Source organism: Coregonus lavaretus (genome assembly GCF_964263955.1).
Source record: "Coregonus lavaretus genome assembly, chromosome: 38".
Lineage (NCBI taxonomy): Eukaryota > Metazoa > Chordata > Actinopteri > Salmoniformes > Salmonidae > Coregonus > Coregonus lavaretus.
Window position 1 is genome coordinate 29,639,791 of NC_140025.1, and position 15,374 is coordinate 29,655,164.

Consider the following 15,374-nt stretch of genomic DNA (forward strand, 5'->3'; position numbering starts at 1 on the left):
TAGCATAGTTACAACCAGCAAGTGGCTGGCATATTTATTAGAAAAAATAAGTGAACAAGTTTAAACCACGTCAGTTATACCAGGACCTGTGCATATTGATATTAGCACCACAGTTGTAAGGCAAGCTTGACCTCAACTCCTCATTACAGAAACCCCCATGTGCTTCAATGAGGCAACACTCAAAAGTCTTTGTTCTTCAATTCTGGTCCAGGGGACACACAGTGTGTGCAGGTTTTAGTTCCAGTCCAGTAGTCCTAAAACATCTGATTAAACTAATCAAGGGCTTAATGATCGGTTGATTAGTTGTATCCAGTGAGCCCAGTGTTGGGCTGGAACAAAAGCCTAAACACCATGCATGTTTCCGGGATAAGGATGAAATATTAGCCAAAACATGTGTGGCTCCAGCTGTGATTGAGTCAGTGCAAAAACGTTGTATCTAAGACCTACAGGCTAGTGCTACTGGGATTTTGAGGATGGCTTGAGCTTGGAGAAAGGGCACTCTCTGTCCACATCCCTCATAGGGATGACAGTAATTTCCCCTCACACATATTACACAAGCCAAATATTAAAGAGGTCATACATACTGTATGTCTGGACATTCAGGTTATGAGCCTTACATCATTCATTAAATGTAAATGCTTATCACCCCAATGTATGTAAAGTTGTCTCCAGCTGGAGAAGCTTACTACTTAGAATTATCTAATACATTTAATCAATCAATCAAACAATCCTTCCCACCCCATCTCAATGCATATATGCCAAAGGTGGCCTGTCCAACACTCAAAAATACTAAATGTATTGCTTTATTTGATATAAAAACAAGAGGCAAATGGTCATTTTAAAGATAAATGACATCTATGAAAACTGGACACCACTCACACTCAATTGTTGTGATACCCAAATTGTTGGCAAACGTATACGACATTGTTTTAAAGGTCTTATCTAATCACCATGATCTTTTTTTACAAGAACAATAAAAGAGAATATCATTATGCTAAGAGGGGTTTGACAAGTTTGTGCTTTGTCACCTTTGATGAATATCTATGTGTCTGTGTGCAATGATATTGCATACATTGCCAGTCAAAAGTTTGGACACAACTACTCGTTCAAGGATTTTTCTTTATTTTTACTATTTTCTACATTGTACAATAATAGTGAAGATATCAAAACTATGAAATAACACATATGGAATCATGTAGTAACCAAAAAAGTGTTCAACAAAACAACATATATTTTATATTTGAGATTCTTCAAATAGCCACCCTTTGCCTTGATGACAGCTTTGCACACTCTTGACATTCTCTCAACCAGCTTCACCTTGAATGCTTTTTCAACAGTCTTGAAGGAGTTCCCACATATGCTGAGCACTTGTTGGCTGCTTTTCCTTCACTCTGCGGTCCGACTCATCCCAAACCATCTCAATTGGGTTGAGGTCGGTGGATTGTGGAGACCAGGTCATCTGATGCAGCACTCCATCACTCTCCTTCTTGGTAAAATAGCCTGGAGGTGTGTTGGGTCATTGTCCTGTTGAAAAACAAATGATAGTCCCACTAAGCCCAAACCAGATGGGATGGCGTATCGCTGCAGAATGCTGTGGTAGCCATGCTGGTTAAGTGTGCCTTGAATTCTAAATAAATCACAGTGTCACCAGCAAAGCACCCCCACACCATAACACCTCCTCCTCCATGCTTTACGGTGGGAACTACACATGTGGAGATCATCCTTTAACCCACACCGCGTCTCACAAAGACACGGCGGTTGGAAAAATCTCAAATTTGGACTCCAGACCAAAGGACAGATTCCCACCGGTCTAATGTCCATTGCTCGTGTTTCTTGGCCCAAGCATGTCTCTTCTTATTATTGGTGTCCTTTAGTAGTGGTTTATTTGCAGCAATTCGACCATGAAGGCCTGATTCACACTGTCTCCTCTGAACAGTTGATGTTGAGATGTGTCTGTGACTTGAACTCTGTGAAGCATTTTTTTGGGCTGCAATTTCTGACGCTTGTAACTCTAATGAACTTATCCTCTGCAGCAGAGGTAAACCTGGGTCTTCCATTCCTGTGGCGGTCCTCGTGAGAGCCCGTTTCATCATAGCGCTTGATGGTTTTTGCAACTGCGCTTGAAGAAATTTTCAAAGTTCTGGACATTTTCCGTATTGACTGACCTTCATGGACTGTCATTTCCCTTTGCTTATTTGAGCTGTTCTTGCCATAATATGGACTTGGTCTTTTACCAAATAGGGCTTTCTTCTGTATACCTTGTCACGACACAACTGATTGGCTCAAACACATTAAGAAGGAAAAAAATTCCACAAATTAACTTTTAAGAAGGCACACCTGTTAATTGAAATGCATTCCAGGTGACTACCTCATGAAGCTGGTTGAGAGAATGCCAAGAGTGTGCAAAGCTGTCATCAAGGCAAAGGGTGGATATTTGAAGATGCTCAAATATAAAATATGTGTTTAACACTTTTTTGGTTACTACATGACACATTCCATATGTGTCTGTATTTCATAGTTTTGATGTCTTCACTATTATTCTACACTGTAAAAAATTGTTAAAATGAAGAAAAACCCTTGAATGAGTAGGTGTGTCCAAACTTTTGACTGGTAGTGTACATGTTGGTGTGTGTGAGTGTGTTTGTCCTTTTCAATAGACGTGGTAAAGAGGTCAATGAAACTCGACCAAAACAATGGAAATGCCATCGAAACGCATGGGGGGAAAGATGCTGTTGGGGAAAGATCCAGAATCTCCTCATTGCCCACCAGCAAAATCAGCCTACATTTAGGTTATTGTTTATATCACACTATGTTGAGGTAAAAATCAGAGTATAATGCTAGTATTGATGTCAACCCCAATACATGTTCATGTCGTCATCACCAAGAAACTGCATTACAGTTAAAAACGACTTTGACTACCACCATCGATTTCTCTATGCTATCTATGGTACCAGTTCATACGAATGTGAGTTAGCCTTTAGCAGTCACTTCTTCTAAACCTGAAAAGGGACTACTTCTAAATGTTATGCAGCGAAAACAGAAAAATATATCCAAATCAGACTTAGTAACCACATTGTGGGCATGTTATAATAAATAACAAATTACAATTTGACAAATATCTATTTTGTTAAATCCGATTTGTTCAATGTGCGCTAATCTGCCGTCCTTCTTCTATCCCCCACGGTCTCCGTTCCATTGACTTCTTTACCGCATCTATTAGCATTCAAAACTTGTGTATCAGAGATGATCAGTCCTGGTGATCAGGGAGATAGAGAGAGATACAGCCACAAGAACAGACAGACTACTGCCAAGCCATTGAGTAGAGGAGCCTGTGGGGATGATTGATGGAGGACTCATACTTGTAGGAGATCTGGTGAGACAAACAGACAAAGACAGACTTTAATTCTCCAAAGAATAAGGTAGACATTTTAAAACCACTTGACTCTTGTGTCGTCTACACCTATTTGGTAGTCTAATGTTGTTATATCTTTTCGAACGGTTACATAGCCTGGCCTCACCTGGGGAAGAGGTAACAGTCGCGGACGCTGTCAATGCTGTGAGTCCTTGAACTTGTCAAAACGATCTCTCTGTACTCGTGATCTTTATTGATTACATTCTTTACTTCAGCCACCCTAAAGACCTCTGCTGGGGATATCAGCTGATCAATGCTTTCTGAGAAGCAAGTGTAGTCCTCCACGTTGACTACAGTGCAAGAAGTGATGTTGAAAAGGCTCCCATTGTCTGTAGCAACTTCCTCCGAGTCGGAACGTTTGGCCTTGGTTGAGGTAAACCTCCCAAATCGCACTTCTGACCCTACTTGTGCCTCATACATTTTGCTTGAGCCACGAAACACAGTTTGGCAGTTATTTGGCTTCAAAAGCCTCATGGCATCCATCAGCAGGAAGTGAAGGGATTTGAACTGGAAGTTGCCATTATAGACATTGACATTCCCACCTTGATTCTCCACTGCATTGTTGAAATTCTTTCTGAACGCATTTCCCCCATGTCCGTAAGCCACCAATGCAGTCGTGTGTTCCTTGACGCCTCCCGGGATTAACTTTGTACACTGCTTTACCCCCCAGGCAGCACTATACTCTGGACTGCTGTTCAGTTCTTCTTTCAGCAGACCCCCTTCCAAAACCTTCTCCAGCATCTGCTCCCGACAGTGAGTGTACTGCTCATCCACGGCATTAGGAGCCATGTCCAATTGCTTTGGCAGAGGAGTCACCTGTAATAGTACAGAGAATTGTTACCTTTTGCAATACAGGTAATATCACAGTGTAACAATGTATCTTACATACAGTGGGGAAAAAAATTATTTAGTCAAATCAAATCAAATTTTATTGGTCACATGCGCCGAATACAACAGGTGCAGACATTACAGCGAAATGCTTACTTACAGCCCTTAACCAACAGTGCATTTATTTTAACAAAAAAGTAAAAATAAAACAACAACAAAAAAAGTGTTGAGAAAAAAAGAGCAGAAGTAAAATAAAATAACAGTAGGGAGGCTATATATACAGGGGGGTACCGGTGCAGAGTCAATGTGCGGGGGCACCGGCTAGTTGAGGTAGTTGAAGTAATATGTACATGTGGGTAGAGTTAAAGTGACTATGCATAAATAATTAACAGAGTAGCAGCAGCGTAAAAAGGATGGGGTGGGGGGGCAGTGCAAATAGTCCGGGTAGCGATGATTAGCTGTTCAGGAGTCTTATGGCTTGGGGGTAAAAGCTGTTGAGAAGTCTTTTGGACCTAGACTTGGCACTCCGGTACCGCTTGCCGTGCGGTAGCAGGGAGAACAGTCTATGACTAGGGTGGCTGGAGTCTTTGACAATGTTGAGGGCCTTCCTCTGACACCGCCTGGTATAGAGGTCCTGGATGGCAGGAAGCTTGGCCCCAGTGATGTACTGGGCCGTACGCACTACCCTCTGTAGTGCCTTGCGGTCGGAGGCCAAGCAGTTGCCATACCAGGCGGTGATGCAACCAGTCAGGATGCTCTCAATGGTGCAGCTGTAGAATTTTTTGAGGATCTGAGGACCCATGCCAAATCTTTTCAATCTCCTGAGGGGGAATAGGCTTTGTCGTGCCCTCTTCACGACTGTCTTGGTGTGTTTGGACCATGATAGTTCGTTGGTGATGTGGACACCAAGGAACTTGAAGCTCTCAACCTGTTCCACTACAGCCCCGTCGATGAGAATTGGGGCGTGCTCAGTCCTCTTTTTTTTCCTGTAGTCCACAATCATCTCCTTTGTCTTGGTCACGTTGAGGGAGAGGTTGTTGTCCTGGCACCACACGGCCAGGTCTCTGACCTCCTCCCTATAGGCTGTCTCATCGTTGTCGGTGATCAGGCCTACCACTGTTGTGTCGTCTGCAAACTTAATGATGGTGTTGGAGTCGTGCCTGGCCATGCAGTCATGGGTGAACAGAGAGTACAGGAGGGGACTGAGCACGCACCCCTGAGGGGCCCCCGTGTTGAGGATCAGTGTGGCAGATGTGTTGTTACCTACCCTTACCACCTGGGGGCGGCCCGTCAGGAAGTCCAGGATCCAGTTGCAGAGGGAGGTGTTTAGTCCCAGGATCCTTAGCTTAGTGATGAGCTAGAGGGCACTATGGTGTTGAATGCTGAGCTGTAGTCAATGAATAGCATTCTCACATAGGTGTTCCTCTTGTCCAGGTGGGAAAGGGCAGTGTGGAGTGCAATAGAGATTGCATCATCTGTGAATCTGTTGGGGCGGTATGCAAATTGGAGTGGGTCTAGGGTTTCTGGGATAATGCTGTTGATGTGAGACATGACCACGCTTTCAAAGCACTTCATGGCTACAGACGTCAGTGCTACGGGTCGGTAGTCATTTAGGCAGGTTATCTTAGAGTCCTTGGGCACGGGGACTATGGTGGTCTGCTTGAAACATGTTGGTATTACAGACTCAGTCAGGGACATGTTGAAAATGTCAGTGAAGACACTTGCCAGTTGGTCAGCACATGCTCGGAGTACCCGTCCTGGTAATCCGTCTGGCCCTGCGGCCTTGTGAATGTTGACCTGCTTAAAAGTCTTACTCACATCGGCTACGGAGAGCGTGATCACATAGTCATCCGGAACAGCTGGTGCTCTCATGCATGCTTCAGTGTTGCTTGCCTCGAAGCGAGCATAGAAGTGGTTTAGCTCATCTGGTAGGCTTGTGTCACTGGGCAGCTCGCGGCTGTGCTTCCCTTTGTAGTCTGTAATAGTTTTCAAGCCCTGCCACATCCGACGAGCGTCAGTGCCAGTGTAGTACGATTCAATCTTAGCCCTGTATTGACTCTTTGCCTGTTTGATGGTTCGTCGGAGGGCATAGCGGGATTTCTTATAAGCGTCCGGGTTAGAGTACCGTTCCTTGAAGGCGGCAGCTCTACCCTTTAGCTCAGTGCGGATGTTTCCTGTAATCCATGGCTTCTGGTTGGGGTATGTACGTACGGTCACTGTGGGGACGACATCATCGATGCACTTATTGATGAAGCCAGTGACTGATGTGGTGTACTCCTCAATGCTGTCTGAAGAATCCCGGAACATGTTCCAGTCTGTGCTAGCAAAACAGTCCTGTAGCTTAGCATCTGCGTCATCTGACCACTTTTTTATTAACCGAGTCACTGGTGCTTCCTGCTTTAGTTTTTGCTTATAAGCAGGAATCAGGAGGATAGAGTTATGGTCAGATTTGCCAAATGGAGGGTGAGGGAGAGCTTTGTATGCGTCTCTGTGTGTGGAGTAAAGGTGGTCTAGAGTTTTTTTTCCTCTGGTTGCACATTTAACATGCTGGTAGAAATTAGGTAGAACGGATTTAAGTTTCCCTGTATTAAAGTCCCCGGCCACTAGGAGCGCTGCATCTGGATGAGCTTTTTCCTGTTGATTTATGGCCTTGTACAACTCATTCAGTGCAATCTTAATGCCAGCATTGGTTTGTGGTGGTAAATAGACAGCTATGAAAAATATAGATAAACTCTCTTGGTAAATAGTGTGGTCTACAGCTTATCATAAGATACTCTACCTCAGGCGAGCAAAACCTCGAGACTTCCTTAGTATTTGATTTTGTGCACCAGCTGTTGTTTACAAATATACACAGACCGCCACCCCTTGTCTTACCGGAGTCAGCCGTTCTATCCTGCCGATGTAAGGTATAGCCCGCTAGCTGTATGTTATCATTGTCGTCGTTCAGCCACGACTTGGTGAAACATAGGATATTACAGTTTTTAATGTCCCGTTGGTAGGATAACCATAATCTTAGGTCATCCAATTTGTTATCCAGTGATTGAAGATTGGCTAATAGGATTGATGGAAGAGGCAGTTTACTCGCTCGCCTTACAAGGCACCCCGATCTACGTCCACGATATCTCCGTCTCTTCCTCACGCGAATGACGGGGATTTGGGCCTTGTCGGGTGTCTGCATGATATCCTTCGCGGCCGCCTCGTTGAAGAAAAAATCTTTGTCCAATACGAGGTGAGTAATCGCTGTCCTGATATCCAGAAGCTCTTTTTGGTTATAAGAGACGATGGCAGAAACATTATGTACAAAATAAATTACAAATAACGCGGAAAAACACACATAATAGTACAAATGGTTAGAGGGCTGTAAAATGGCAGCCATCTTCTCCGGCGCTGTTTACATAAGGGTACCAATTGTGCAAGTTCTCCCACTTAAAAATATGAGAGAGGCCTGTAATTTTCATCATAGGTAAACGTCAACTATGACAGACAAAATGAGAATTTTTTTCTCCAGAAAATCACATTGTAGGATTTTTAAATGAATTTATTTGCAAATAATGGTGGAAAATAAGTATTTGGTCAATAACAAAAGTTTCTCAATACTTTGTTATATACCCTTTGTTGGCAATGACACAGGTCAAACGTTTTCTGTAAGTATTCACAAGGTTTTCACACACTGTTGCTGGTATTTTGGCCCATTCCTCCATGCAGATCTCCTCTAGAGCAGTGATGTTTTGGGGCTGTCGCTGGGCAACACAGACTTTCAACTCCCTCCAAAGATTTTCTATGGGGTTGAGATCTGGAGACTGGCTAGGCCACTCCAGGACCTTGAAATGCTTCTTACGAAGCCACTCCTTGGTTGCCCGGGCGGTGTGTTTGGGATCATTGTCATGCTGAAAGACCCAGCCACGTTTCATATACAATGCCCTTGCTGATGGAAGGAGGTTTTCACTCAAAATCTCACGATACATGGCCCCATTCATTCTTTCCTTTACACGGATCAGTCGTCCTGGTCCCTTTGCAGAAAAACAGCCCCAAAGCATGATGTTTCCACCCCCATGCTTCACAGTAGGTATGGTGTTCTTTAGATGCAACTCAGCATTCTTTGTCCTCCAAACACGACGAGTTGAGTTTTTACCAAAAAGTTATATTTTGGTTTCATCTGACCATATGACATTCTCCCAATCCTCTTCTGGATCATCCAAATGCACTCTAGCAAACTTCAGACGGGCCTGTACATGTACTGGCTTAAGCAGGGGGGACACGTCTGGCACTGCAGGATTTGAGTCCCTGGCGGCGTAGTGTGTTACTGATGGTAGGCTTTGTTACTTTGGTCCCAGCTCTCTGCAGGTCATTCACTAGGTCCCCCCGTGTGGTTCTGGGATTTTTGCTCACCGTTCTTGTGATCATTTTGACCCCACGGGGTGAGATCTTGCGTGGAGCCCCAGATCGAGGGAGATTATCAGTGATCTTGTATGTCTTCCATTTCCTAATAATTGCTCCCACAGTTGATTTCTTCAAACCAAGCTGCTTACCTATTGCAGATTCAGTCTTCCCAGCCTGGTGCAGGTCTACAATTTTGTTTCTGGTGTCCTTTGACAGCTCTTTGGTCTTGGCCATAGTGGAGTTTGGAGTGTGACTGTTTGAGGTTGTGGACAGGTGTCTTTTATGCTGATAACAAGTTCAAACAGGTGCCATTAATACAGGTAACGAGTGGAGGACAGAGGAGCCTCTTAAAGAAAAAGTTACAGGTCTGTGAGAGCCAGAAATCTTGCTTGTTTGTAGGTGACCAAATACTTATTTTCCACCATAATTTGCAAATAAATTCATAAAACATCCTACAATGTCATTTTCTGGATTTATTTTTCTCAATTTGTCTGTCATAGTTGACGTGTACCTATGATGAAAATTACAGGCCTCTCTCATCTTTTTAAGTGGGAGAACTTGCACAATTGGTGGCTGAATAAATACTTTTTTCCCCCACTGTATAGGCACTCAACAAGTTATGACAGTAACATTCCAATTAGCCAAGTTCAAATTCAAGCATTGGCCAAATTAGCCAACTCTGACCCAAATTTAGGACATTAAGGCCAGTTTCCCAGACCCAGAGTAAGCTTACTCCTTCACTAAAAACATGCTCAATGGAGAGTCCAGGAAAAGGCTCGCTCTAGTTCTGGGAAACTGGCCCAGAAGTCTATCTACACAGTATGATTGTTCAATCAATTAAATATTATGGCAAATGTATACATCTTTTAATGTGTTTGGTCAAAACTCTTACCATGTGAGAGAGCGCAGCAACGAGGATCAATATGAATATCTTCTCTCTCTGGCCCTGCATTTTCCCAGCAATGGCTCCCTCGTCTGTTCTGGTGGTCAATGAATGAGGGATTGAGAGGAGATCAGACAGATCAGAGATGAGAAATGAAATGCAATCAAGAGTAAATTACATAGAATAGAAAATAATCTTAAACATACACACAGACACACATTTACTGTTTGTCTTTCATCAGAAAATGTCCAAGTAATGTTTAACTACACAACTACTGCCCCTGCTCACAGGTATTATTCTGAAAGTTTAAGTATCTACTACACAGATATTTTCAGTGTGGTATGTTCGTAGACTCAAGTGTTGTCAAGGGTGCTGAAGGTGGGTGTGGTGCAGGAATCAAGCGCAGGACGCAGAAACTAAGTCCAAAAGACTTTAGTGAAATATTCACGTAGTACACGAGCTCAACAAGCCCGGAGGCGAAATAAAGGCGCACAAAGGCGTCAAACAAAAGGCGCACTAACATGTGCGAAAAACCCTCTCCAAAACAACGGAGGGAAACACGTAGCACAGAACACCAAACAGAAGCGCAATCACACACAACACCTGACACACACAACGAGAACTAAATAGGACACTAATGAACACTAACTGGAAACAGGTGTACAACATCAAGACAAAACCAAACGAACATGAAACATACAACGGTGGCAGCTAGTACTCTGGGGACGACGACCGCCGAAGCCTGCCCGAGCAAGGAGGAGGAGCAGCCTCGGCCGAAACCGTGACAAGTGTAAGTAGCCTACAGCTGTTTTAATTAAGTAAGTTCTACTATTAATCACTCAAACTATAGGCCTACAATTCACTTTTATAAAAGGCCCTAAAACCTAAGCATAACATGGGACAATCAAAAGAATACATGAACGATAAGAATTGGAAATATACCTTCAGAGTAGTGGGGTGCTCTCCTTGGGTAGGATAAATCACAGAATGAGATAATATCAGTGTGCCTCTCTTCCGGGGCGTTTGCACATATTTTCCACTCACTCCCTGATTACCAAAAATGGAAAGAAACCGAGGCACTTATCTTTTCAGAGCAACTCCTTTTCCTTCCTCCTGACCATAGGAGGAAATAACATATTTTTTCGCATCCTTTTTTCCCCTCATACCATAGTTTGGGTTGGCAATGGGCCAAGTGCAGTTTTACCAAGCCGTGCAATGGTTGATTTGTGGTTTTAGTGTTTTGAGTGGTATTTATAATAATAATAATAATAATATATATAGTATTTAGCACTTTTATACTCCAGGGTTTCCAAAACTCGGACCTGGGGTCCCCCCTGGGTGCACATTTTGGTTTTGCCCTAGCACAACACAGCTGGTTCAAATAACCAATGAATCATTAAGCTTTGATGTTTTTAATCAGCTGGGTAGTGCTGGGTAGTCCTAGGGGTGGCCCCAGGACCGAGTATAGGAAACCCTGTTATACTCCTTCCCAGTTTTGCACTTTATCGACCACTAGAGGGTACAGTGACCAAATCTCCACCCACAGTAATGCAGCCTTCATCCGATGTTTTTTGACATGAAGTACCAACAGGTTCACGAACAGTATGTGAAAAATAGTTCTGTATTCATGTCGATGGATACATTTCCTCCTTACACAATTTACTTAGCAAAACAAGCTTTATTGGGTTACAGATTCATTGCAACAAGCATTGACAAAGAGGTGATTGCACAACTCTGTGTGTGACCAAACAAGCAAACATACGCTTTATGAATAATTACTACAAAGGATACATTTTGAAATTGTAATACATATTATCCACATATTTAATCAATAGGATAATATTTATGGTCAGGGATTTGTTTAGAATATTGATGTAGCCTAAATCAGGGGTTTTCAAACCTCTCCTCAGGGACCCCCATCCATTTCTTGTATTTGAACTATTCCACAGTTAGCACACCTGATTCAACTAATAATCAAGCCCTTGAATGGGTGAATCAGGTGAGCAAAATGGTGAAACATCTGGGGGTCCCCAAGGAGAGGTTTGAGAGCCACTGGCCTACATCAATATCATTTATAGGTTCACAAACATAATTATATAATCATTATACAGTTGGCCTATACTAAATAGTAACAACAAACGTAATAGCCTAAGCATGAATTCTAAATCCAAAAACAATCATACCAGATATATTAGACACTTCCACATCTGTTAGACTAACAGCCATTAAAAATGTTGAAATTGTTGCCAACACTCAGTAGCCCTCTAAGCACAGTCTCAAGGTTTGTAACAGAGTTATACTCTGTAACAACATCCTGAGCTGTGTTAGGACCCAAGGCACCTCCAGACTTGAGAGGGTTGCCGTTGTTGTTGGTGCAGCAGTAGGCATTCCAGTAGTGACTCGGAACATTGACTCGCTGGTTCTGGTCTACCCACGTGCCGCTTGGGACCACCCCTGTCACCACATACATCTTACTACAGCCTTCACTCAAAACATTCTTCAGCTTCGTCTCGTACTGGTTCCATGGCCCGTTGTTCATCGTCCTGTCTTGCGGAGCTACGTTGGTATGGGTCATGGTGGCTTTGGCGGCATCTTGATTACCATGGTGTCCTGCGGGGTTGAGGTGCCCGCGGTCGTACGAGCCAAAGTTGTCATCGAGAGCCTGACTCCAGCCCAGCTTGTAGTTCTGTCGGTATTGTGGAGAGCGTTCATTGCAGCCATTGTTTTGGTTGTATTTCTTGATCTCACTCAAGGATCCTTTCTTATCCATTTGCTGCGATATTAGGTCAGGATGCACAAGCTGAAAAATACAAATATTTATAAATTAGCCACTCCACTTCAAGCTTTATACAACTCATTATTATATTACTTTTATTCTAGGCTACTGGTAGTTAGTCTGAAATTACAATGTACGAAATTGTACCTTCTAGTGCTTATTGCATAAATACAATCGTTTTCAAACCTGCTCTACAGCTAATGTCCTGTTCTACTGCAAATATTACACTGAGGTGTTGCATCATTCTGTAGTTGTGCAAATCACATGAAATGGCTTCTGCACTGAATTTACAGGACATTGAAATGGTGATAATACATATTTAAAATGCAAACCTGTGGTTCATAATAAACTATGGACCCCTCTCTTTTGGGGACCCCATTGATATCCATTTCATAGGCAGAGTACAGAGGGATCCTCCTGGCTCGGTCATACAGAGTGGCAAAGTAATAGTGGTTACCGTTTCTCTGACAGATGTATGCAGGAGAGGCAGCATTGTAAGCAGAGAGACATTGCGCAGGATTCTCTAACCCCTGTGTGTTTGGTTCGAGCGGAGTGGGGAGAGCTATATTCAGACCCGACACTGGTGTATTTTTGAAGAAAGAACCTTTGCAGTTGTCGAAATTTGAAGCCACTTCCCCTCTGACGCCCAACAAGGAGAGCAGAGAGAGGGACAAGAGGGACAGTCACCATGATGTGCCCCTGTGGAGAAAAACATCACAGATGAACATATATTGCAATGATACCTTTACATTATGACTGTATAAGGTAATAATTTACATTTACATTTACATTTACGTCATTTAGCAGACGCTCTTATCCAGAGCGTCTGCTATGGGGTGCCACAGGGTTCAATTTTTGGGCCGACACTTTTCTCCGTGTATATCAATGATGTCGCTCTTGCTGCTGGTGACTCTCAGATCCACCTCTACGCAGACGACACCATTTTGTATACATCTGGCCCTTCATTGGACACTGTGTTAACAAACCTCCAAACGAGCTTCAATGCCATACAACAATCCTTCAGTAGCCTTCAACTGCTCTTAAACACTAGTAAAACTAAATGCATGCTTTTCAATCGAACGCTGCTAGCACCCGCCCACCCGACTAGAATCACCACTCTCGACGGGTCTGACCTAGAGTATGTGGACAACTACAAATATCTAGGTGTCTGGTTAGACTGTAAACTCAACTTCCAGACTCACATAAAGAATCTCCAATCCAAAGTTAAATCTAGAATCGGCTTCCTATTTCGCAACAAAGCCTCCTTCACTCATGCTGCCAAACATGCCCTCGTAAAACTGACTATCCTACCGATCCTTGACTTCGGCGATGTCATTCACAAAATAGCCTCCAACACTCTACTCAGCAAATTGGATGTAGTCTATCACAGTGCCATCCGTTTTGTCTCCAAAGCCCCATACACTACCCACCACTGTGACCTGTACGCTCTTGTTGGCTGGTCCTCACTACATGTTCGTCGTCAAACCCACTGGCTCCAGGCCATCTATAAATCACTGCTAGGCAAATCCACGCCTTATCTTAGCTCATTGGTCACCATAGCAGCACCCACCCGTAGTCTGCGCTCCAGCAGGTATATCTCACTGGTCATTCCCAAAGCCAACACCTCCTTTGGCCGCCATTCCTTCCAGTTCTCTGCTGCCAATGACTGGAACGAATTGCACAAATCTCTGAAGCTGGAGACTCTTATCTCCCTCAATAACTTTAAGCATCAGTTGTCAGAGCACCTTACCGATCACTGCACCTGTACACAGCCCATCTGAAATTAGCCCACCCAACTACCTCATCCCTATATTGTTATTTAATTTGCTATTTTGCACCCCAGTATCTCTATTTGCACATAATCTCTTGCACATCTAGCATTCCAGTGTTAATACTATTGTAATTATTCTGCACTATAGCCTATTTATTGCCTTACCTCCATAACTTGCTACATTTGCACACACTGTATATATATTTTCTGTTGTATTTCTGACTTTATGTTTTTTTTTTTACCCCATATGTAACTCTGTGTTGTTTTTATTGCACTACTTTGCTTTATCTTGGCCAGGTCGCAGTTGTAAATGAGAACCTGTTCTCAACTGGCTTACCTGGTTAAATAAAGGTGAAATAAAAAAAATAAAAAAAGAGTGACTTACAAATTGGTGCCATCACCCTATAGCCAGTGGGCTAACCACTTTACAAATATTAATTTGTTTTGTTTATTTTATTTCTTTTTTATTTATTTCTTTTTTGTATTTCTTTTTGTTAGTTTTTAACTGGAAGCCAGTGGAGAGTGCGGAGGAGCGGGGTGACGTGAGAGAACTTGGGAAGGTATAAGAAGCAGGAAGTCACTAGAATCAACTCAAATCAGGTTATGAAAACCACCCAAGTTCCTGAAACATTATAGTTCGTCTTTACTGTAGTCTCCCCCCATCTAGAGGTTGACTTCCTGCTTCTTATTTCTGGTCAAAGGTTTCTTAATGATCATGTTGCTGTGCGATTAATTATGCTATAATAATTTACACTGCAAACATATTGTTAATTTGTCAGCAGATACTTTAGAGGTATATTTCCTTAAGTGCATACCTTGATTGCATGACATGAGTATTGTTACTTAAGTTTCCACTAGCCTTTTTCATTTCCATGTTTGAGATAGCTGTTGCTATGCTCGATACAGAGAACTTTGCACTATTGCATCGATTTGGAAATAACCATAACAAATTGAATATCCAAATAATTATTTGTTAGATTTTCAATCTCACCTTCTGAACTTGTTTAACAGTCCGTTGAATTGTTTCAATCCCTCAGAGGTCTGTAGCTTCAGAGTAAACACTTCCTCTTACTCGTTATTATATACTGTAATCTCTCACACACACACACACGCGCTCACACACGCGCACACACACACCTTTTCCTGCAATCTAGAGCCTTAATCATTATGCCTAATTCTATGTAAAAAATGTATACATTTTTCTGTTAGGGATGTGCTTGGTTATTTGAATATCCGACCTACAACCCATACACTTATTATGGACACAGCGTGCCTACATTATTAGTTATCTTGTTATTGTTTGTTGTTAGTTGTTATTAGTCCC

At 42.8% G+C, this 15,374-nt stretch overlaps 1 protein-coding gene and 1 long non-coding RNA gene across 2 annotated transcripts; both read right to left on the minus strand.

Annotated features, from left to right (window-relative positions):
• On the minus strand, window positions 1–10,455 carry LOC311112568 (T-cell ecto-ADP-ribosyltransferase 2-like). Its single transcript, XM_084155707.1, has 4 exons — window positions 10,446–10,455; window positions 9,513–9,595; window positions 3,519–4,228; window positions 1–3,370 (listed from the first exon to the last, which is right to left on the minus strand). Exons 2-4 carry the CDS (start codon window positions 9,570–9,572, stop codon window positions 3,238–3,240), a joined length of 903 nt encoding a protein of 300 aa, XP_084011833.1. The 5' UTR covers window positions 9,573–9,595; window positions 10,446–10,455; the 3' UTR covers window positions 1–3,237.
• A 712-nt stretch (window positions 10,456–11,167) lies between these two features.
• LOC311112571 lies at window positions 11,168–15,106 on the minus strand. Its single transcript, XR_014610885.1, has 3 exons — window positions 15,042–15,106; window positions 12,612–12,978; window positions 11,168–12,303 (listed from the first exon to the last, which is right to left on the minus strand). It is a non-coding gene; the product is annotated as an uncharacterized lncRNA (long non-coding RNA).
• Window positions 15,107–15,374: the final 268 nt, after the last annotated feature.